At 37.2% G+C, this 22,427-nt stretch overlaps 1 protein-coding gene across 1 annotated transcript in view; it reads right to left on the bottom strand.

The window, feature by feature from the left end:
* KIF21A (kinesin family member 21A) overlaps positions 1 to 22,427 on the bottom strand; it is a 91,751-nt gene that overhangs the window by 31,433 nt on the left and 37,891 nt on the right. The window contains exons 6-20 of the mRNA XM_075727761.1: positions 19,260 to 19,427; positions 17,345 to 17,460; positions 13,683 to 13,878; positions 12,887 to 13,076; positions 12,111 to 12,174; positions 11,105 to 11,308; positions 7,628 to 7,666; positions 5,104 to 5,188; positions 4,814 to 4,931; positions 3,374 to 3,562; positions 2,216 to 2,415; positions 1,711 to 1,818; positions 1,136 to 1,204; positions 814 to 1,025; positions 88 to 241 (exon numbers count right to left, since the gene is read on the bottom strand). Coding sequence (XP_075583876.1) covers positions 88 to 241; positions 814 to 1,025; positions 1,136 to 1,204; positions 1,711 to 1,818; positions 2,216 to 2,415; positions 3,374 to 3,562; positions 4,814 to 4,931; positions 5,104 to 5,188; positions 7,628 to 7,666; positions 11,105 to 11,308; positions 12,111 to 12,174; positions 12,887 to 13,076; positions 13,683 to 13,878; positions 17,345 to 17,460; positions 19,260 to 19,427 — 2,112 coding nt within the window. The remainder of the gene's footprint in view (positions 1 to 87; positions 242 to 813; positions 1,026 to 1,135; positions 1,205 to 1,710; positions 1,819 to 2,215; positions 2,416 to 3,373; positions 3,563 to 4,813; positions 4,932 to 5,103; positions 5,189 to 7,627; positions 7,667 to 11,104; positions 11,309 to 12,110; positions 12,175 to 12,886; positions 13,077 to 13,682; positions 13,879 to 17,344; positions 17,461 to 19,259; positions 19,428 to 22,427) is intronic.

Raw genomic sequence — 22,427 nt, 5'->3', positions numbered from 1 at the left:
GCAATTCATTTATAGCAACTGTAAATGCACTGCTCTCTCTCTATTTAATATGACAACACAGCCAACAGTGTTTAGTAGATCACCCACCGTAAGTAACCTGTTCATATCTGCCTCCATATTGGAAATGGTCATCCTCTGCATAATGATATCAGTCACTCTGCGTTCAAGTAACTGCCACTTCATCCTAGCTGCCCTTGAGGAGTAAACTCTGCTTGTCACTGCTTTCCGCTGATACTTCTTTCTGTGATAAATTCAAGAGAAACATACAGCTAAGTCTACAGTAGTCCAATTACACATTTGAATGTGGAATTGATCTGGCCAGAATATTTTTCACAGAAAACTTTAAAATTTCTTGCAGAATTTCTTGCAGTTTCTTATTGCACCAGCCAGCTACCTGCACCCAGCCCTGAACTCTACTGCACTCTAATACACTGCATTTGAAAAGCAGGTATCAAATACTGTGGCATCTTGTATGATGCACCATTGAAATTGAATGCCACCTAAGAGGAGAACTGCTTCAAACCACAATGGAAGATCACCAGTAAACCTAATATATTAAATTGTGTTTTCCAACAAGTTTTTCTTTGTACTTAAGAACACTGCAGGCATTGGACCACCAAGGGCATTTCTATTCAAGAATAGAGTAACTGGATTTTGAAATTTTGGGGTTTCTTAATGCGATTTGTCCTTTAATGCCATTTTACATTATTTCACACTGTCTTCAACCCGCAAAACTCAAATGGCATTTGATAATGGTAAAATGCCCATTTTATGAGCATTAAATGACAGCAGTTTGAAAAATAACAAACTTACCCAGTTCCATTTGTTGCAGTTACAGATAACGCTTGAACCCTTGCAACAGGAATTCTCATCTTCTGCTGTGCTGCTGTTCTTGAACCATCATGCTCGACTGATGAGCTAGAACTTGGTTCCTGTATAGGATGCTCAGGTAGACTCAGCTTTCGACTTACTTTTCCTGCCACTTTATCAGACAGAGGCCTTACTTGCCGACGAAGGGCTGTGACCTGAAACGGAGTGCAAAGACACAATTACCTCTCCCCAAAACTGTGTTCTAAGTTATAGTAATACAGTATCATTCTGTTTTCAAAGATGCATTACTGTTTTACCACAATACCTCTTCAGTTTTACGACGCAAGATAACTTCTTGATTTCTTTTCTGAGCTTCCAGAAGCTTGAGCTGATGCTGTGAAAAAATACAAGCAGCACATGATATTTTTTTCCATTATCTGCCACAAGGTCTCTATTGGGTTAAAAAAAAAAATAAAGACCTCCTTTACACACTAATACAAAAGTTTGCAAAACTGCTGTGACATGAAGAGATCAAGTCACAATGGTTTTGTGCTCTTTCAGGGCAGAATGAAAATAAGTGTTTCACTATATCAATTCTCTATCAAAAAGAATACTTGCATGCAAGTAAGGTGGTAGCAACAGTTTTGCCAAGATTAACTAATAAAATAATACTGAAATACATATTCAATAGTCTTTTATTTTCTGTTGCACTTATCACCTGAAGTTAGGAACTAAGTTATTATAGAAGACAAACCAAATTACGTGCATTTTGACTGGTGAAAATACACAGGTACATGCTGGTCTCAGTGAATGCGTATACACATGGTGTGCCTGCAAGTGCATGCACATCATTATGGTAGATGGTTATTCCAAATGAAAGTTCTTTATCTGTAAAATCACCTCTCGTTTGCGTTGCTCCTTTTTAAGCTGTGCAATCTCTCTGTTTCTTCTAGACTCGGTCATTCTAGCTTTCTCCTGCTCTTCTTTCATTTGTTTCATCAAGCGAACCTATAAAGAGGTCACCACTTAGACACAGCTGTTTACACTGAAGTGCTGCTCCCTGCCCCCACCCATACAGAGTTTCTTCAAATTGGCATCTTCCAGTATATTACATGCTTTTAGCAATTTACCTCCTCCATCTAATGTGTCTTCTTCACTAAGTGCTGAATAACAGCTAATAAGCAGTGCAAGCTTCTCCATGTTTGATACTGTAATTTCTGTTCATTAAACCTAAAAGCCACCCCTCTCCCCCAGGAATAGCCTAGTCTTCATATCTTTTCTGTTTTCAGACTTCTGAGCAGTTGACAGCAAGAACAGAGTTATCTGGCAGATAAATGCACAAGAGATTTCAACCCATTTTTCAGTAAACACTTATTGTACAACACTTCAATATACTGAAATATACCTTGGTTTTCTTCATCTCTGTCACCTCCTGCTGCAATTTCTTCAGTTGCTTTTCATATTGAGACTGATTTTTAAGCAATCGTGCATGTTCCTTTTGTGCTGTTTGAAGTCTCTGCAGTTCTTTATTCATGGCTTGGAGCTTCTTTTCATATTCTGACTTGATTTTTTTTGCCTTTTCTTCTGAATAGGTCTCTACAGAACCTAGAGCAAAAGGCAGTTCTTAATGTGCTTTTGTTCAGGATATTTTCACTTTACCAGCCACAGCAGATGACTGCTTCCTCTGCTTTTAGCATTATCTGCAATACCTTCGAAAAACTTAATTTGTCTCTAGCTCCTGTCACCTGCACTCCTTCAAACTTTCCACTTGTATGTCTTCTTGGATAAGAGATCAAGTATTAACACCTTCCTTCTGATTTCTTTGCACTAGACAACAAATATGTGAGTACCTGAAGACAAAGATACACACATGCTTGTTCACATGTATGTGCACAAGATCCACACATATGTGCAACAGTCCCAAGAGCCACCAAGCCTAGTATCCCTGTTCTGGCACTGATCAAAAGGGAAGGTCTAAGGAAGAATAAGGGAACAGCAAAAACATACAAAGTATATGACTATAAAGCACGTATAAGTATATTTTTAAAAAGAAACAAAGAAAACACTTCCCCCCCAGTACTCTCCCAAAGTTCAACTATTTGTGGCTTAGGAGCTTCCTGAGCCAGAGTTAGTTTTTCATCTCAATACGATTACATATTCAAAAAAAGTTTGATCAGTAAAACATCACTGCAAGGTCACTGATCCTAGTTATTATTTTTACACAAATCAAAAGAAAGGGGGGAGGGAGGAACAGGAAAGAACTTCTAATTCAGGAACTATCTCAAGAACTATGTTAAAATGAAAGCTCCTAGAAAATTGATAATGCTTATTCAACCAAATCAAATATCTGTTAGTAGCAGTGTATTTTTTAAAAAAAAAAAATCTCAATTCTGGTAAAAACTAGAATGAGTAAAGTATGATTCAGTGGCATTATGGGTACAAACCTGTTTCTGTTTTCTGCAATTTCTTATCACATTTGAAAAATGAAGTGAGGGAAGTAGCAAACAATTCAATTTTAATATCTTACGCAACATCTAGATTTAAATGATTTTGTACTTCTTACCCAGGTTTTGAAGAACCTGATCTCTTTCAAGCTGAGTGTCTCGAATCTTATGTTGTAGCATCATTAGTTTCTCTTCATATTGTTTTTTCAGTGTCTGCAACCTTCGCTGGCTGTTCTCTAGCTCATCTATCAGTTTCTGCTTAATGGCTATTTCACAGGTGATATTTGCCAAGTCAGCTTGATAATTTTCTAAAATAAAATGATTTGAATAATGAAAAATTAAGTCTTCTGTTAAAGTAACAGTAAGTATCACATAACTATAGATAACCCCTGCAATGTTAGGGTAATTTTTCTGACAGGTAAATTGTGCGTAGGAGAATTCTACACAAAGCACAACGCAGCAAGTGAAACTATTATCTGCAATTGCAGTTCATGATAAAGTCTCCTCCTTAAACACTCTCCCCATCCTAGAACTCTGAAAGAGGTAGAGAAAGATATCTCATTGGATCACAGTTGCCCATATGTTTTAATTCCTCACATTTAAATCTCAACATCAGTAATCTCTCCTTCCCCATACAAAAGTTGCACAGGCTATGAGACTTCAGTAACTTTTCAGGGCTGGAGAATAACTGTCATTCATAAACTCAGCAGAGTATAAAAGGAAAATCTGACTGCGGGCAGACTCCATTGGGGGACTTTCCCTTCTCTAGTTCTTCGAAAAATACAGCCAAAATTCTGAGAAGAGAGGAGCCACCTTAATCACAGAAGTGGAATGGTGAAAGGAATGAGAAAAGTAGGAGGAAAAAGTAAGCATGTGTGTTAGTCCTTTTTCCTAAGTTTATAAAAGCTTAATTAATTTCTTTAGTCAATTAGGTCCCTTTTAGGCTTAAGATTACGTGCTCCAGAGCAAAGATGTCAGTTTAGGATTTTTTTTTCCGGTTCTGCAACTCCTGCTAATGGTTTGTGTGACTCTCAAATAAGAAGGAACCAACAGCTTTGGTGTGCCCATTTGGCCCGATTCACACATGAGAATTGCTGGTGAAGCTGTCTCTGACTCTAGCAGTCTTAATTTGCGTGCCACACGTAAGCCAGCTGTTAATGCTTCTACACAAAGCCACAGCATCTGAAAATGAGGAAGGCTAATGGAATTCCAGCCTTTCAAAATTAAATTCTACCCATTTCCAAATTAGCTGAATGGGAGCTATCACTTTGGTGATTAGTCCCGAGACAATAAAAATAACCCAGTGCCCAAACCTTACATTTTAGATATTCTAACTAAGGAAGAAAGGTGTTATCAAACACTTGATGGCCTCTGGTCAGTTTTAAAGCCAGTATGAGGACACTTGATCAGATGTATATTACAATGTTTTAGCACCATAACCAAAAAGGAATTCAGAGAATTAGAGACAGTGGGATGACAGCACGCTATCTTGCCTATGAAAACACAAGGCGTGACAGATACTATTTGTAAAATTCTACAAAATATTGCACTGACATCACCTTTTTCATCAGAGTCAGAATCCGATTCATCTGAGGTTTCAACAACTTCCATGTCATCTTCATCCTCATCATCTTCCTCTTCTTCATCCTCATGATCACTTACTTCCTGAATTTCCTCCTACAAAATAGAAAGATGTTGAAGCACACCCACTTTTCTATCTCCAAATCACTTGTGACTATCACTGTGAAGCCACAGCATTCACCTGACCCATTCCCAATTTCTTTTCTATAACCTTGCAAATCTTTAAACAGACAATGAACAAGTAAACCAATCACTTCTAAATACTTACTGCTTCCAATTCATTATTCTCTCTCTCCGAAGTGCCTTTTTCATCTCTCTTCTCCTGCTCGTTATCTGTGTTATCCTCTTTAACACTAGCAGAAGAGGCACAGACACAAAATATTCACAAACTGAAATGGCATGTGCTTCCCACCCCCCAAAACCAATAAGTTGTAAATCCAAATAAAGATGAAAACCAAAGTGTAGTTAAACAAAGATACAGGTGTTGGGCATGGGTAAAACACAACTTCCAAACTCTCACAGATAATAAAATAATGCTTAATTACTCTTAATCTTAGCGTGCAAAATAATATTAATGATTAGCACATTGGTTTAGGGCATATTGCACAACTGGGACAATCAGAATACACATCTTCATATACTACAGCAGTACTCATTTTGCATGGAAGTTGCAGTGTACCCGGAATAGCTTCTACAAAACAAAGGAAGAACGTTGTGTGTAGGTACAACATACACTACAGGTATTACTATACTCTCAAGCTATAACAGACCCTACTGTGCTTACAATCATCTGAAAATTTATGTATAAGCCTTAAACAATATCCTAATTTATCATACTATAACTACTCTTTTGATCAGTTATCTACTTTGGCATCAAGGGAATGCTCAAAATAGGCATTGATACAACAGTCAAGAAATACTGAATTTCTGCAGTAGGACTGTCCATCTTAAAGAGAAACTTTTCCGAACTATTAAGACTACATTTCAGTATACTTCCATGCTTTTGTTTTTCAGACTATGGTTCAGAACTTATTTAGAAGTCAAGTATCTCTATATTTCCTCCTCTCTTGGCAACCTGAACTGTAGTGCTGGCTTATGCAAATTACAGCAGGGGTTTGTTTTGTTTTAAAGGTTTGGTGTATCAGCCATTAGGATGAGTTTTAACATTCTTAAGTGCACATTTGAGACATCACACAAATGTAAAATTAAAAAAAAAAAAAAAAAAAATCAGTGCAACTCTGTAAATTGTCACAGACCAAATGGCAGTCCCGCTAGCACTACACGTGCAAAACCCAAACCATCTGCAAGAGATGGGGAATCATGATAGAACGGGGCTAGACACCATAGGGGGTAATAACAAAAAAAATGTGGTTAGGATTGCATAATGTGGAATCCACCTCACCTAACTTAGCTGCATACAGGTTTGGCAAGTTATCACTGATCAGGCAGGGCAACTAGAAATGCACATCTTCCTCCACTGACACCGAGGGGCTCAGGCTCAAGGTCTAACTCTTAGACAAATCCAATACTCAGTGCAGTGACAAGAAACATTCTGTAGATTCGAGATGCTATAATTTGGCAAGTGACACCTAAAAGCCACCTTTAAAACAGAGCTCTACTCTGAAGAGTGCCAGTTAAGTAACACAGTGCTCCTGTGCACACATGATTTTTGTTACACTATTTTTTAACCTGTTCAGTGCTAACTGGTTCTTTCTGCCCCACTCATCACCAGTGAAACCAAATCTGGCTACAGGTGACCCTGTGCAAGGCAGAAAGCTTTTGCTTGGACTGTCTGAATCCATGCAGCAGCCCGGGAGGCTGGAAGTAAACAGCCTAACCAGATTTGTACAGAAAACAAATGCCAAGCAGGGAACACTGAGCCACGCAATCTCATTTCCACAGATTCTCAGCTCACTCAGCCCACAACATGTTCTGTTTTATGTCGGTTAATAAGCCTAAATGATAACAGATCTTAGCTTCAGTCTTCATGCAGATTGAGGCAAATCCCCAGTTTCCCTTCCACCTGCACACAGCACAGAGCTCACCACTACAGAGAATTTGTTTTCTGCCTAATAAAGGGGAGAGACAGGATGAAGGAGAGCCAGCAGCTCTCCCAGGCAGAACTGTACTGCTTAATTTGTGTGCTACCGATCAGTGGATTCACATCATCTGCATGATTTCAGTGGGGTTTTTTTTGATCAAAGTAGACATAGCTGAAAAATAAAAGCTCCCTTACTTTCATTTTTAATGACTATACTTCTCTTTTTAGAGCCTCAACTTAACTGCTCTCTATGACTGACTATATACTGCTTTGGCTGAAACTGAATGGAAAGAATGGTCAAGGCTTCAGCCACGTGCTTTCGAAAATAAAAGCAGCAGACAACTGAGGTGTGAAGGACCCAGACCTTCTTGATCTCACATGCCAAAATTATTACTGTTGTATACTGCCTGCTATACGTTTCATACCATATGAGCTACCGTGCCTCCTCCTGCCTTTCATTCCATACAGGCCATGCAAGAAAGAAATCTATTTAATTCTATAGTGATTCCCAAAGGCACCACCTCCCCACAAATGCTTGCTCAACACTGTCCAATCCCAGAGTCAGCCTCAATTCCACAAGAGAGGTTTCTTCCAGTTAAAACACTTGTTGAAAGTCAAAACACAGGAAAGAATTTTGAAAAGCCAAATAAACTACTCTTGAAGTACCTATGAATCTGCCCAACTTCTTTTCATGTATGACAACCAGTTAATTGAAATGACAGGTAATTAAAAACCTGGGAAATATTCCAACCTTCTTTCTTCTTGACTGCTTTCCTCAAGTTTCTGTAGCCTTCAAAAGCACGAGGTACAGTATTGGAAGGCCAAGCCAATGAAGGACAAACCAGACAGTGAAAAGCAAAAGTGATAAGAAGGTAAAAAAATGATATATGAGCTTGTGGAGTTTAAAATGAAATTTTAAAAGATACCATCAAGAGACAAGTAGTAAAAAGGCAATACATTTTGCACGGTTGGAAAGTAAATAGAAAACAAAGAAGAAGCATTTGTAGGTTAACTAATCTGTCACTTGCAACAATTATAAATTCAAATTACACTAAGGAAGAAGTTTTAGATAAATATATTTCACTTTGAGAATTATTTCTAATGTGGATTAAAAAAAAATCTGCATTTGAAAAAAAGCTTTCTCCTCTTTTGCCACTTAAAATTAGCAGGTAAAATACCAACAATGAAGCAAGAAGTACTGCCATTGAACCAAAGTTATATATCCTCAGGAATATATCAGGAAAAAAACCAATGCACTAGTTTCGTATATGCTGATAACATATTGTAGTATAAAACAGTAACAAGAAATTTTTAGTACTAATATTCTAAATCATATATTCTGAATAAAACTCATATAAAAATCTTCAAACTGCATTTATTTTTTGGTTTGGAGTTTTGTTGTTTGTTTTTAAATAAAAAGCAGAAAACTGCAGTTTATTTTTCTGGGATTCAAAAAGTACATGCCAATGATTGCTTGTTATTTTTAATAAATAAACAAAAAATATGCATCAGAAGCAATGAGATGAACAAAGCATTAGTATTTTTACTTGTACTTCTTCCTCTTGAATAAATGTGGATGTATCAGTAAAGAAATGTCTGCATGACTTATATAAGTGTAGAGATGGCTTAAATTTCAACAACTACTGAAATTCCTCATGTTCCCATTATGAGCAAGTTTTGAGCAAGAGCTTTTGCTGCCTTTTCACCTTATACTTCCTGCCATCTTCCTTCAGTATCAGCTAGGAGCTAACATGCTATTTCATGTAATTTCATCACTAATTTAGTTTAATAAAGGTTAGGGAAGTCAAAAGACAACAATCAAAAAAGGTTACCAGGTATGTAAGGCTGACTAACGATTGAAAGGGACATGGGAGGTTTCTTCTGGGGCTTCTGGTGAATAGGTCACACAGTGAGACACTCAAATCAAGCATATCAGTATTTCAGTAGCCAAAATATTACTGCCACGTAAACTGTTTCTGACAAACTTTGACAGATGCTTATTAAAGGCTCCAGATAACTAGCAGTGCATACCTGCTGCTCATTCAGAAGCTGGCTCTTAGATCTTCAGGCTAGCTCACAACAATTTAGATAAGTTGCATGTATTTCAAATTATACACCTTTCATCATACTGACCCATAACCAGGAAACAAACAGATCAAAGAAGGTAGCAGATGGAGCAGAACTAGTCACTAGGCTTACCGATCCCATTTTAATAGGAAAACACTAGTTAGGCAACTTTAAAAGAACAGCAACCCTAAAAAGAAATAGTACAGTAAAAGCAGCTAAATGCCTGTAGAAGACAGAAGTAGAGCAAAGAATCCCTACCAAACTGCAGGGTAAACTGTCCCTTTGCAGGACATTAGCATACCCATTGCCACTTCCTGAAATTCCAATAGAATAAAAATTCACAGTGATATATCCTGAACACAGACTTTGCATTTCATTAATTAGATAGAAGCACTCTGCAGGTAACAAGTATGGCAGGCTATATGCATAATCCCTCAAATTCTAACATTTCTTAGCTTCTAAGGAATTTTTCTCCTAACATACGCACCTCAAATTTATAAATATTTATTACAAAGCAGTCTGCAGATGAGCCAGTAGACAGATTCAAACCTTACCAGCACTTTGAAGAGTATGATCCCATTCTATAGAACACAAGACCCACTCTAAGGTGGAGGTTGGACCATCAAGAGGTCTCTTCCAACTTATATTTTCCTATAGTTCTCTAATTCTATAATGCTAGGATAGAAAACTGATCTCAAAAATAGTTTGTGGTAAGTAGTCCCTACAGCTGGGTCAGACCACTTGGCTATCCCATGTACAAGATTATTGTCCTGGTGTGAGCAAGTGTGATTGGACACAGAAGCTTCTTTCAGAAAAAAAACCCACCCAGACACCACAAAACCCACAATGAACAACTAGGTGTTTTACTTACTAGTGTATGTAGGGTAAAATTTCCAAATATTTTTTTAAAATGATCATCTCCTACAACAAGAGATATTACTAAATATATCCAGTAATGTTTATCTGTTTTCAGGTCACAATCCTGTCTGCTACCTAATACTCAGGCCCCAACCTAACAATTGGGGCTCTATCTAACCATGTATTTAAATGCATGCTTGAATTTAGAATGTGTTGAAACATACAAAACCAAATCTTTTCTTGCATTTACAGTTAAAGAACATATTGAAGTGTTTGGCTGAAGAGAAGCCATAATATTCTACTGATTTCATTTAATAGTTCCATCCTCCCCTCAAGTTCCTACAAACACGAGACAGAAAATCTACCAAAATCCTCATAAAATTGTAAGAGTTTCCTGAAAAATTATATGCAAAAGAAGAATCTAGCTGTTATTAAAATTAGTGCTCCCTACAAGTATCAGACACTTGTGTGGTGAATGGATTTATAGACATAGGACCTCAAATTGCAGATATCACTAACTCAAATCTACTTTATACTTCAATTGTATTTCAGGCTTATACTGTTTTAGTTTTACTCTTAACTTGTTGAAGAAGTCTGAAGGGCCATTAGTAGAAAGAATAATAGATTAGAAGTGTGGAAAATTTCAAGGAAAAGGAATCAAAGTCTCAGAATACACAAACAGATCCTTGCTGTACTAACTGCTGTCTGAACAGGCATTTATATCAATGTCGATGAGCATTTTAGTAGATGAGAAGTTGAACAGCAAAAAACAGCAAAGCATGATGTTGCAGAGAATTAGGAAGCCTCAAATTAAAAACATCCTTAAAAGCAGAACATAAAGCAAAAGAAGCCATTCCAAGAGCTACCAAAGAATTCCCAGCTATTCAGAATATCTTTTCTTCAGAAAGCTGTTTCAGTTTTGACATACGGTAGAAAAAAGTTTATAATTTTTGTTTTTGAAAACTTCTGTTGAATTTCAGATGCATTTTTAAAAAAAATTTTAAAAATTCAAAACTTATGGAGAGCACCTGTGCTTTTACCACTGTATATAATTATATAGAAAAATTCATTACAACAGAGATATTCATTCTACAAATACCGCATACCTCACTGAAACAAAATATGCAAAAGAAAAACACCTATAACTTCAACATGTAAAAGGGTTTGAAGGAGCAGCAGTTCAGGATCCAAACCCACACAGCAACAACAAATTAATTTTAAAGTCTCAGTGGTTAAAAAAAAAAAAAAATACACCTCTTTACTAATAAAGAGAAAACAAATAGCATTATAATTCATACACCACCTCTTTTTCTTTTTCCTTTCTTTTTTTTTCAGCTTTTCTAGATCTTTCTTGGCTATATCTAGAATTTCCATTGTCTCTTTTTCTGAAGAAAGCATTGAAGCAGAAAATGCTGATGGTCCACTGAAGTACGTGGATCTTGTTGAAGCTCTTGACAAGCTGCGTCGAAGATTTTCATTCACTGCTTCACTTTCTAATAATTTTGCTCTTGAAAGAAAAAAAAATTGTATACCATGAACCACAAGCATTGTTAATGCATTACGTATACTCTTTAGCATCTGTAACTGCAATGCATTACATTCAGTTTAGAAAGAAACTACAAACCAAGGTGAAGTCTCACAAAATACAAGTGTAGTAAATCCCTTGATGAGACTATTTTACACAACAGTTATACATATATTGTACATATATCATACACCCTAGACCGAATACATATAGATGTCTGTATAAATATATACATAGATCTATGTTCAGATATATATCTGCATACACTGTCTGTATATACACATTACAGGAAAGCTACGGTATCATGTAGCTCTAACACTAACTGGGAATAGGCCAGATTATTTCTTGGAGGTGTATCATGCAAAAAAAATTGAGAAATAAAAATATCTAAAATATTTAATACTTTTTTTAATTTAAAAGGAAAGCAGATTTTTTTAACACTAAATTGTAACAAGCAATTTCTCAGTACTATCATTTATATACAATGTTATGAAGTTATCATAAAACAATCATTCCAAGTTTTGCTGTCCTTTGTGCAACAATATCAAGTCATCACCATTATTTAGGCAACATCTGACTTTCATTTCTATTGTCAGCTTCATCTTTAACATTTTAATTTTTTGTGGCCAAGAGCAACACCAGATGGTCTTAGAAGCTGAAGGACCACTGTCCTAAAGCAATCCTCACATAGGAAAACAGCTGAAGTATTTACTTGCTAACACTTCCAGTACTTCAATTTTTTTTTTTAATATAAAAATTGTTCATATACATATTATGGAAATACCTGAGATCTTCAATTTCCTTGATATAATTATGAATCATGTTGCTAATTTCTTCATTTCCTTCTCCTTTGAAAGATGGGGCGGAGGGTGGGGCAAGAGGAAAAGAAAGATTGAGAAAGGACGATAACAGCATAAGTATCTGAATACAGCTACTTGGCACAAGGTACCAGCAAAGAGAAACAGTCATATGGGCTACGCATTTAGATCTTATCCAATTTGTAAAATATATTTCCTCCTTAAGCTGCATTAAGCTTTTGGTTCCTCTGTGTCATATGATCAGGATTATTACAAGTAACTTATTTTATTTCTTTGTTTCCACCTTTTAACAATGCATGTACCATAAATCAAAAGTAACCTGACAAACAGTGCACAAAAAGAACAATGCAGTCATGGTAAGTCAATTGGTTGGTTATTCTATGAGGTGAAAAGCAAGCCAACATTCACTCATCTCCGTCCAGGTCCTCACCCAAAGCAAAATATTTAAGTCCATGTATAGCTAAGCATACAAGTAATTCCTACCCAAAGGTATTATTTCACATTCCATGTTGCTTGTAGTCCTAAATGAACAGTCAAATCGGGGTACCAAACTACTTCTACTAATAGAAGTCTCCAGAAACAGAGGAAAGAATTAGATGGGGGCCTATCCCTGCCAAAGCAGGTCCTACATTACCATTACAAAGATATCACTTCATTCCAAGGCACGCATGAAACAAGAACATAAACTGATTTAAGCTCATGAACTTATTAAGCACACACGCCCAACACACCCACAGCATACCTGCTCTGGCTAGCACTTGGTTGGCCTGATCACTCATAAGTTGCGTTATTCTGGCTCTCAGTGCATCAATAGTCTCTTGCATTGCTTTAATTCTAACACGCAAGTTGTTGTTTTCTGTCTGCAGCATCGCATTTTCATGAAACATGTCATTGATGCTTTCAACACCTTCTTCATCTATAATCCTTTTACCCTTAAGAAAGTAAATATATTTTATTACTAGTAAAGGCTGAAAGAAATGAGAAGACAATTCTTTATCAAATCAGGATACTATCTCAAGGATAACAGAGGACACTGTTTGGTAACCACATTTATTGCTGAAAACATTATTTGTTTAAAATTTCAGGAAGAAATGGGCATTGTGTAGTACAAGTATTCAGCTTATATAAATTTAAATGTATTTTCAAAACACAAATTGTTTTAGTTGTCTGGTAAGTTTTTAAAAGCAATACACAATAACTGTTCACATTCATCTATGTGCCAATCTAAACTGTGGTCATTTTTGCTTTGGAAGTGGCTATTTCTCATTGCTGAGCATGACAATGTCACCTTTCGCCTTTCAAAAAGCAAACAGCATGCAGCATCTGTTGAAGTGATTGGCATTCCTTGCTGTATCTTTTCTGGGGATGCAACCTAAGTTTTCTAAAAACATTTGGCAATCACTGGAATTAGAAGTGTTTAAGTTAGGGTTGCTATTCAAATTTTTTTTAGTGTATGAAGTGGAAGTAGCCAACAGAAAAACAAGCCATAGAACTATAAACATTTTGAAGCAGAAGAAATCCTAAGAGGATGAACTTACTGTTTTGTATTCCATGAGTTCCATCTGTAGCCGTGCAATCTCACTGCGCAAAGCATTTATTTGTTGACTAGCTCTATCCTGATTAACCATCACCTTGTTCTTGATGTTCCGTGCCCGATTAGCATATTTTAATGTGTTCAAGGTTTCCATGAAGTCTCGATCTGAAGGGCTCACACATGCTATCATGAGTGTTTGACTGCAAGTTACAAACATAGGTCAGCATTACATATCAAGAACAAAAAGAGCAGAGAGTAGCAAACCGGTCTTCAGGTAGAAGGTGAAACAAGAATAGTGACTTCATAACATTTGTGAAAAATACTCCTCTCTCTCACAGTAGAAGACTGTCAATCACAAAGTTCAGCATTGTTATATCTTGTATCACCCTAGTATAGGAGATGATAGATCATTAATTGTTCTACATGTAAAATTATAAAAGCAATTAATTGGTGTTCCTAGAAATGTTTTTCAAATTATATTCAGTTTACCTAATCATACACAAACTGAGATTTAAGTCCTTAAGATCAACCTAAAGTCCTAGACAGTCATTTGGATCACACAGTAGTCAGGACTGCCTACTCTCATTAATTCCTGAGGTTCCTACCTACTTAATCTGAAAGTTGCCTGAATGCTCGTCTTAACTGCCCAATGCATGCGCACAACTGCCTAAGGTACTTATTGTCTACCTCAGGTTCTACCAAGATCCAAACTGCTTAAATTCTCTACTGCAAATTACCTCCTGTTCTCCAACAGAAACACAAAAGCTAATACTTAGCCTTAGTACATCTGGATATTACTGTATATTCCATGTTTCATACCAACACTGCTTAGAGCACTTCCACAAAAAGCAGTGGTACCTGAGCTCTAGGCCCGAGAGGGCTATGAACAACCATCTTCCTTTTGGGTTCCTACAACACCCTCTAGCCATCCCATCATGGGATATGCAGGGTGAGAACATAACCCCCTGCTCCAGATGAAACACTGAGCAGACAGACCAGCAAGAAGCAGTGGGACAAAAGCAGAAAAATGCAAAAAATTCTTCATTCCAACCAAGTGGTTTCATCATTCAACAGGCAGATGGAGAAAACGGGGTCCCTTCCCTCGCTCCCTGGAGTGCACACTCATTTCACATCAGATGAGAACAGCCTAGAGAGGTCAGAACCAGAGCTCCAGCTGTAGATCATACTCTGAAGGTGCCTACATGGCCTAAATTCTCAGATAGGGGGAAACATCTACATTTGATGGGCTGAGTCCTCCCCAGCAGGCTTCAGAGGAAGTTGCTTCTCTGTTGTATGTGAAAGCTTAGGTGGTTGCATTAGAAAGAGTGCACTGTCTCCAGGGCAATGGAGCAATATCTGCATTAGGCAGACCGGATTCTGATCTTCCCCTTTCATAATTTCAGACTGAGACAAACAAATTAATCCCTGAAACCCTCTGCGAGGCAAACAATTACCTTCACCATACACGTTGGGAAACTAATTGAAAAGAGTAACTAGCCTGAGGATACAAGAAAGATTCAGTTTCAGCAATTCTTACCCAGACCTCCTGCATACCTTTGTGTCAGCTTCCCAACTGTTTGAGTTTAGTCCTCAAAATAAGAATATGCGAGATTAAGAACAAATTTTTAATTCTGACATCAGTACTACTTGTGCTTTCAGTTCAGAATGTGATTATTTTTCTAAAACTCAGGTGACTGGTTCCGCTAGGTGTCTGTGTTGAAAACTGCATAACTTGAACTCCACTTTCCTATCTGAATTGTATAATGAACTAGTTTAAAATAACTCTTCTACTCCCTTTATTTTACCACTTCTTAAACTACCCCCCCAGAGTTATGAAAGTTCTCATTTTTCATATTATACGTTATAAAAATCCTTTGCAAAACACCAATACTCCATATTCTTATTTGAATAATTCAAGAAGCATTAATATTTAAACGCTGCTTCAGAACCATTGCTGCATTAAATTCAGGATTATGGTGAAAATAGTACAATGATACAATGCTTTTGTCATTGTTAACTCCAGACTCACTGCAATCTAACCTGAATCACTAAGTATTTGCAAAAGAGAAACAATAATGTGGACTGTAATACCTAGAGTAGAATTTGGAAGGCTACAGAACAGGCTAACAGGAATCTAATAATCTCATTTCCCAGAAGAAAACCAGCACATTTATTAAAATTTAGCTTTCCCACACTTTTTGGTTGCCAAAGCATGGATAAGAAAATATTAAAATTGTGTTAATATGTATAAATCTTCTTTAACAGCAAGCTGCTAATTTGACATGCCTTAGTACGCATATCACATAAATAAAAATAGGTGGTGGTGGCGGCAGCGGATGTCCACAAATTTAACATCAGTCAGAAACAGACAGAAAGAATATATCTGAATATCCATATAAATGCTCCAGGACAGCATTTGCTATCTGTACATTGTACACCAAATTATGTAGTTTCTCCTAAAGAACAGGAGGGGGAGCAGTAGAGCTATAAGACGGGAAAATACTTTAGATTCAAAGTAATACATCAACAAAAGTACAATTTTATATTTTAGAACTGGTTTGAAAAAAGGCTCATTAGCTAGTGTATTTGATATAATATTTAGTCAAGAAATGCTATTTGTAGTTATTTCCAGAAAGAGCTTAAGAGCTATGCTCTTGATTTCTGCTGATTTTTTCATAATTGTTGAGTTTCTTCCTCCCCTAAGCACTTCTGAAAATTCTAGCCTTTATTTTACTTGTTTTGTCTTGCTCTTTGCTTTTCCTCGCACTGTAGTGCTGCAAGGTGTTGCTGAAGTTACCTCTCTGAAGAGTAAAGCAACGATTTAAGAATTCTCTTCCACTGCTCCCTATTCCTTTGCGAAATACCTAGAAAATTTCATGCCCTCCTAAAAATAGGAGTCAGCCATATTAGATTAAATAGAGGAATAAGAGTACTGCCTTGCTAAAACATACTCAACTATGCTTCCTTTTGTATTTGTACCTGTTAACGTTACATGTTTGCTCAGACAAAGCTCCCAGAGGCCAAAGCCTCTCCTTGTCAGTACAGCAGGTATACAGAACAGGTTCATACAAACAGTTCTGGTGATACAGTACTTTGCTTTTATTAGGCTCTAATCCAACATCAGATAACTGGACGTACGGACCATACCCTGAAATACATAACCTTTACAAAAAGATGGCAGTGCCTGTGGTAAGCTGACTCCAAGCTCCTGCACGTGGCAATCAGAGCAAACAATTAAGCACCATTTGGAAATAAAAAAAAGTAACAAAAATCTCTGAAGGAGAAACTTGTCACAGGTTTAAACTATGCTGTAATTAATAAGGCTATAACACAGTAACAAAGTTTACCATTTATGCTGTCTATAATCTAAAGATGTCTTCATGGAAAGGACTTGTCCTGGAAATGGTAACTTCTAAGTAACTCGAAGCCTCATGTCTAGTAAAGTTACAATAGCACTGAAAAGAATGATGCAAAAAGCCTCTTTAAAATCTTTTCCCTGCATTGCCAGTATTGTGTATCACAACAGTAATTTATTTTTTTAACTTCCCTCCAACAAAAAGATTGGCTAATTTTATCATTGTTTAATGTTTATTTTACTTTCTGAAGATTATGTACTCATTCATGTTCGTTCACAATGAAATACATAAAATGTTCTAGTTTTCATACCTGTTTCCGCCAAGAGAGTCTTGAAGTAGCCTTGTAAGCTTTGAATCTCTGTATGGTACATGAGTTGCCTTCTTACTTTTATCTCCCAGTGCACTTATTACATTGCCAAGTGCCAGCTATAAAACACCAAGTCATGTAACACACAAGTTAGAATCAGTTCCCGAGTAGTTTTATTTTTAAAACAGCTATGAACCAAGGTCTGCATATTGTGAAAACACAAATATACTCATGAAAGTTAACATAAAAAAAAAATTTCTGAATATTTTTACATTTTACAGTAGACATCTATAAACTTTTGTGCTATCAACAGTGAACGAGACAACTTGCAGTCTGGTATCTGCAAGTGCTAAGTGCTTAGCACAGTTTGTGTGCGCTGTCTACTGATATCTCATGTCAGTCGCAAATTAAAGTTAGAACTACTTCATGCAACAAGCATTTATTTTTGATGATCATTAAAGCTGATCTCTACTTCTAGCAGTAGCTATATTATTTTTAAAATTAATTTTGTCAATCTGGCTTTATGCTACATTTAGAATAAAATATGGGGCATTTATGAAATAAACAAAATTTACTACCTCTACAGATATGAGATAAGGAATGTCTGATGAAGATTTAAGCATTTAAGGTTTGAAATTATGTAGTCCATGGCTACCCTATTTCATTGCTAAAAGGGTCTAATTCACATTATAAACAACATAACATTTGGCTGTAAAAATATTTTTAATGTGCAACTGCATGTACTTCAAATCATATGCCAAATTAAAGAACATTCCTCTAGATGGCACCCTGTACAGCCAGTTCTTAGTCTTGAAAATAGTCTTACTGCATTCAGCAGCTGAGGAACTGCATATACACCACATTCTGTGACTGCTTTGAAGTATTTAAATCACTTTCAATCTGTTCCCCAAAGCTGAGGGCCAGAATTCATTGTAAATTCATTGTAAATGAAAAGTACTTTCATCACACCAATTTTCACCTTGGTGCATTCTGTATCCTATTTGTTAAGGATACATCTATGTCATCTAAAACACCCAAATTTTTGTTGGTTTTGTGCTTATATCAATGACGAAATTGAACTGAATTATCTTTCTCTTCTGTATAATATAACCAGAATAACTACAGAATATAACCACTGTTGTGATGGCAAGAAAATCACTAAAAATTTCTAGTTGCAGAATACCTCTGGTACTACACACTAGACCAGAAAAAATACATTTTTTCGTATACAAAATAAACACATATTTTTGAGTCTTTAAAAGAGAATTGCACAGAGCCTCTACACAGCCAAGTAGCTCAAAACAAAGGCGTGAAACTACAATCTCCACTGATAATCACCAGCTCTACTTTTCAGTGTAGTCATAATTAAATAAAACATTTAATAGTTAGTTTAAAAAAAAAAACTTATAGAGAGCCAGTACACAAAAAAAAAAGTGATGCTGCAAGTTAAAAGTTTTATTTCTACTTAGAAGTTTTTTGCCTAGGGTCGTTTTACATTATGTTTTATAATCATTAAGAACCAGCATTTTTTGATCAATCAAGCTTATTCATTGTCCATGTTTTACATGCCTGTACTCCTTGCAAACTGCTTGTAATGTTCTCCAATTGTTTGTCTTGACAGAATGAAAAATAAAAATAAAAAAAAATAAAAGGAATACCTCTACAATATCTTTTTAATGTTAGAGTAACTAAGTATATTTCACAACAGTTACAAGTACTATAATTTGATCATTAGGGCCTAGTACAGTGGAGAAAGCGTTAGCAAGCCAGAACCCAGTTAAGAATCAATATATACTGTTATGTCTCCTGCTACAGTCCTTGTTCTGTACATGATACATTTCTACTTTAGGGATTAGTGATCCAAAAAGGAAGAGAAGATGGTACCAACAGCCTATGGAAACAAATTGTGTTGTCTTACTAGTCCACAGTTGATGGAAATGCCTTCTTTTGCCCTTTCTCCTGTCGCTCCTGTTCGCTTTAACCTTTCAGATCCTGCTAGATCAACAAAATGGAACTTGGCAGTAAGAGTTTCAAATTCATTCATCTCGGAAGACTCGGCTATTATCCTGTTATCGGTGGCATTATCCTGAAATAAGGAAGAACCCATAAAGTTTAGTAAGATCTTTCACACTGATCTTTGCAGTAGACAAATGTTAATCAGCTATTATTTACAAGACTATCCATTTGTAATGTCCATCTCCTTCCTTATTTACTCATTCTCTTACAACATCATCAGTATCTCTCAAAAAAACTGTCTCCATTTTAGTCATATCCACTAACATATTCTTAAAGACCCAGCTCTAGATGCACATGAATACCAACATACCAATTACTTCTAGGTATGGGCTACAATTGTTTCAGGACAGGGGAGAAAACATATATTAAAAAAATACAAAAATCATCAGCAAGTTGAGCAACAAAATTTGTACCTCTCCTGGAATGCAAGTATTAAATCAATTGTCAAAGGAAATCAATTTAAAAAAAAAAAAAAAATACTGGTAATACTACCCTCCTAAATTACCAGTTCATAAACCTGCTAAATAACTGAAAGATATTTTGATTTTATGCCTCTGTAATCCCCATCATCAGCTTCCCTGTGGCATGATTCTTCAACTTTATTTTAGGATTTTTTTTTTCAGCCAGTTTTCTTCGCAGCCAGTATTCCACCAGCACCTCTGACTTGACCGGGAAATAAGGACAGCAGAGGGAATAAGGGAGAAAGCAGAGGTTGCTTTCTTTCCCCCTCAAGTAAGCTGTAATGACTGGCACTTGACACATGCCTCCGTCAACGCAGTGAGCCTGCCCAGGAACACACTGCACTACGGGCAGGTACTGCAGCCTCGGCCTCTTCCCACTTCACATCCCAAAGCACAGCAGTAAAATTATCCTTTTCCATTAGATAATCCCAAGCTTTTTTCTGTCAGTTAGCGTAGCTGTACCATATACTGTGGAGATTTATTTTACTCCAAGTGTAGTTAGCCCTGTAGTCACAAAAGCAACACTGAATGAGAAAAATCTTTAAATCGCTCCGTTGCTGACCTGCCTGCTAAGATACCCATTGCAGGGCAATTTCTACCTACTTGCCATGGCAGCTTGCAATAGGCACATATTGAGTGTCTACTGGACTTACAGTCACACAGCCCAATCTATAGTCTTTATTAGGAATGTTCTATCACAGTAAGCATGGATTGTTTTGTTTTTTTCTTTAAAAAGAGCTCAGGTATTCTGTGACAACGATCTTTATGTCCTTAGTCAGCTAGCCCACAGCTCCTTCTGCTACTGCAAGGGGTAAAGAGTGGGGCTACAGACCAAACCGTTTTCACGGTAGTTAAACACTTCACACTTCTTACATGATCTCCTTTTGTAGGAGCTTCAGAAGAGAACAGGAATTGTGCCACTTCCAGTCTATCACCCCTTTTTGGCTATTTTGACATTTAGGCTGCTGGTGGATCACTCTCTCTTTCCCAGCCCCCAAAGCAATGATTAACACATCCTTTCTCTCTTGCTTATTTAGTAAACCAAACGTACATCCAGAAACTTCTGAGAAGCACAGATGGTGCGCACGCAGCGCAAGGAGCGGTGTGCCAGGGCACCGCAGCCCTGGCTGCCTGCCCACCCTGGCCACCGGGACCATGCCCAGAGCCGCCGGCACAGAGCCCACATGCTCCGAGGAACCGTGTTGCCCTAGTAACAAAGGTTTCCCAAAACTGTTGTCTACAGATGGCAGCAACAGCAGAAATTTGAGCTGCATCTCTCCTGGCCACCTAACAAGGGCTCGTATTAATTTATATTCTGGGAGTGTTCAGAGGCCAACGTCAGGTCTAATCTCTACTCTCCTAAATACCGCAGGGAAAGAAGAGGGTGCCGTCTTCAGATTCAGGATCTCCAGACAGTCAAATTAGCTTGCTTACATCTCCCAAAAAAGAAGGAACAAAACACATTGTGACACGAGGCAGAAGACGGCCACCTTTTAACAGAAGCCACAAACTTTTGTTAAAAACTAGGCAGGGCCAGGCAAGAGCCCCGTGGGTGGCTCAGCTGGTGGGAAGGCTGCAAGCGCACCCGCGCAGGTGGATTGCTGTGCCGGCAGCCTGCTCCCAGCTGAGTTATCTCACTCGCCAGCAGCACAGGCAGTTTTCAACAAAACCTCTGAGCAGACAGTGTCACTACACAGCGACCGAGGTGCCCTGCCTGGGCTCCGAGTGCGATGCCAGCCCCTCCCAAGTGAGAAGACAGACAGCCGCCCACACCACCAGGTCCGCAGTTTCAGCATGGAAAGCGGGAAGAGGTGTTTTTCCACAGGTGTATAAAGCAGGTCTACATACCACAAAGGACCAGGGAGCGACCCTCATTTTGCCTGCAAACGATTATTTGTAGTGTTAAAAAAAAAAAAAAAAAAAACGCAACCTCCCCCCCAGAAAAAAGCACTACAAATTCAATTAACTGTTCCACATGCTTAAAAATGTGCTACCTACGTGTAAAATGATAGCCAGACACTTAGGAGTTCACCAAAGCATTTCAAAATTTTGATACCTTTAGAACAATCAAATTAAGTCCCCCTGAAGCTACTGCAGTTTTCAGTAGTATGGATTTATTCATAACTCTCTTTTTCACAAGATACACCAACAGCAACTAACAACTGAACATTCACATGGAAAAATCTTCTACAGAACAGCTCCGTGTACGTTCATAGTTTAAATTTCAGGTTAAGTGCATAGACTTGACAACACATCTGAACACCAAATATACATCTATTTAAAATAAATATGCTAAGCTTCAGAATCAAATGCTCTTCTACTTACTCCTTGTTGGATATCAACACTTAATGTGGAATATCCAAGCATTTTCAGTTAGCTGACTACAAGCTTAAACCCACTAACTACTAAGATACTTAAAAACGCTTTCCCAATTAAAGACAAATTATATTTTAACTTTCTTATTTGTGTATGTTGCAACGAAATACTGAAGAAAACGCTAGAGGAGAATGGGCAGGTTCATGTAAGAGGCTGCAGTTTATTGTTGCCTCTGGCTAGAGGATGGTTACATATGCACAGATTAAATCAAATTATTATAATGCTTAGCAAAT

The sequence above is a fragment of the Pelecanus crispus genome, chromosome 1 (genome assembly GCF_030463565.1).
Source record: "Pelecanus crispus isolate bPelCri1 chromosome 1, bPelCri1.pri, whole genome shotgun sequence".
Taxonomy (NCBI): domain Eukaryota; kingdom Metazoa; phylum Chordata; class Aves; order Pelecaniformes; family Pelecanidae; genus Pelecanus; species Pelecanus crispus.
This window is presented reverse-complemented; position numbering and strand designations above follow the sequence as displayed.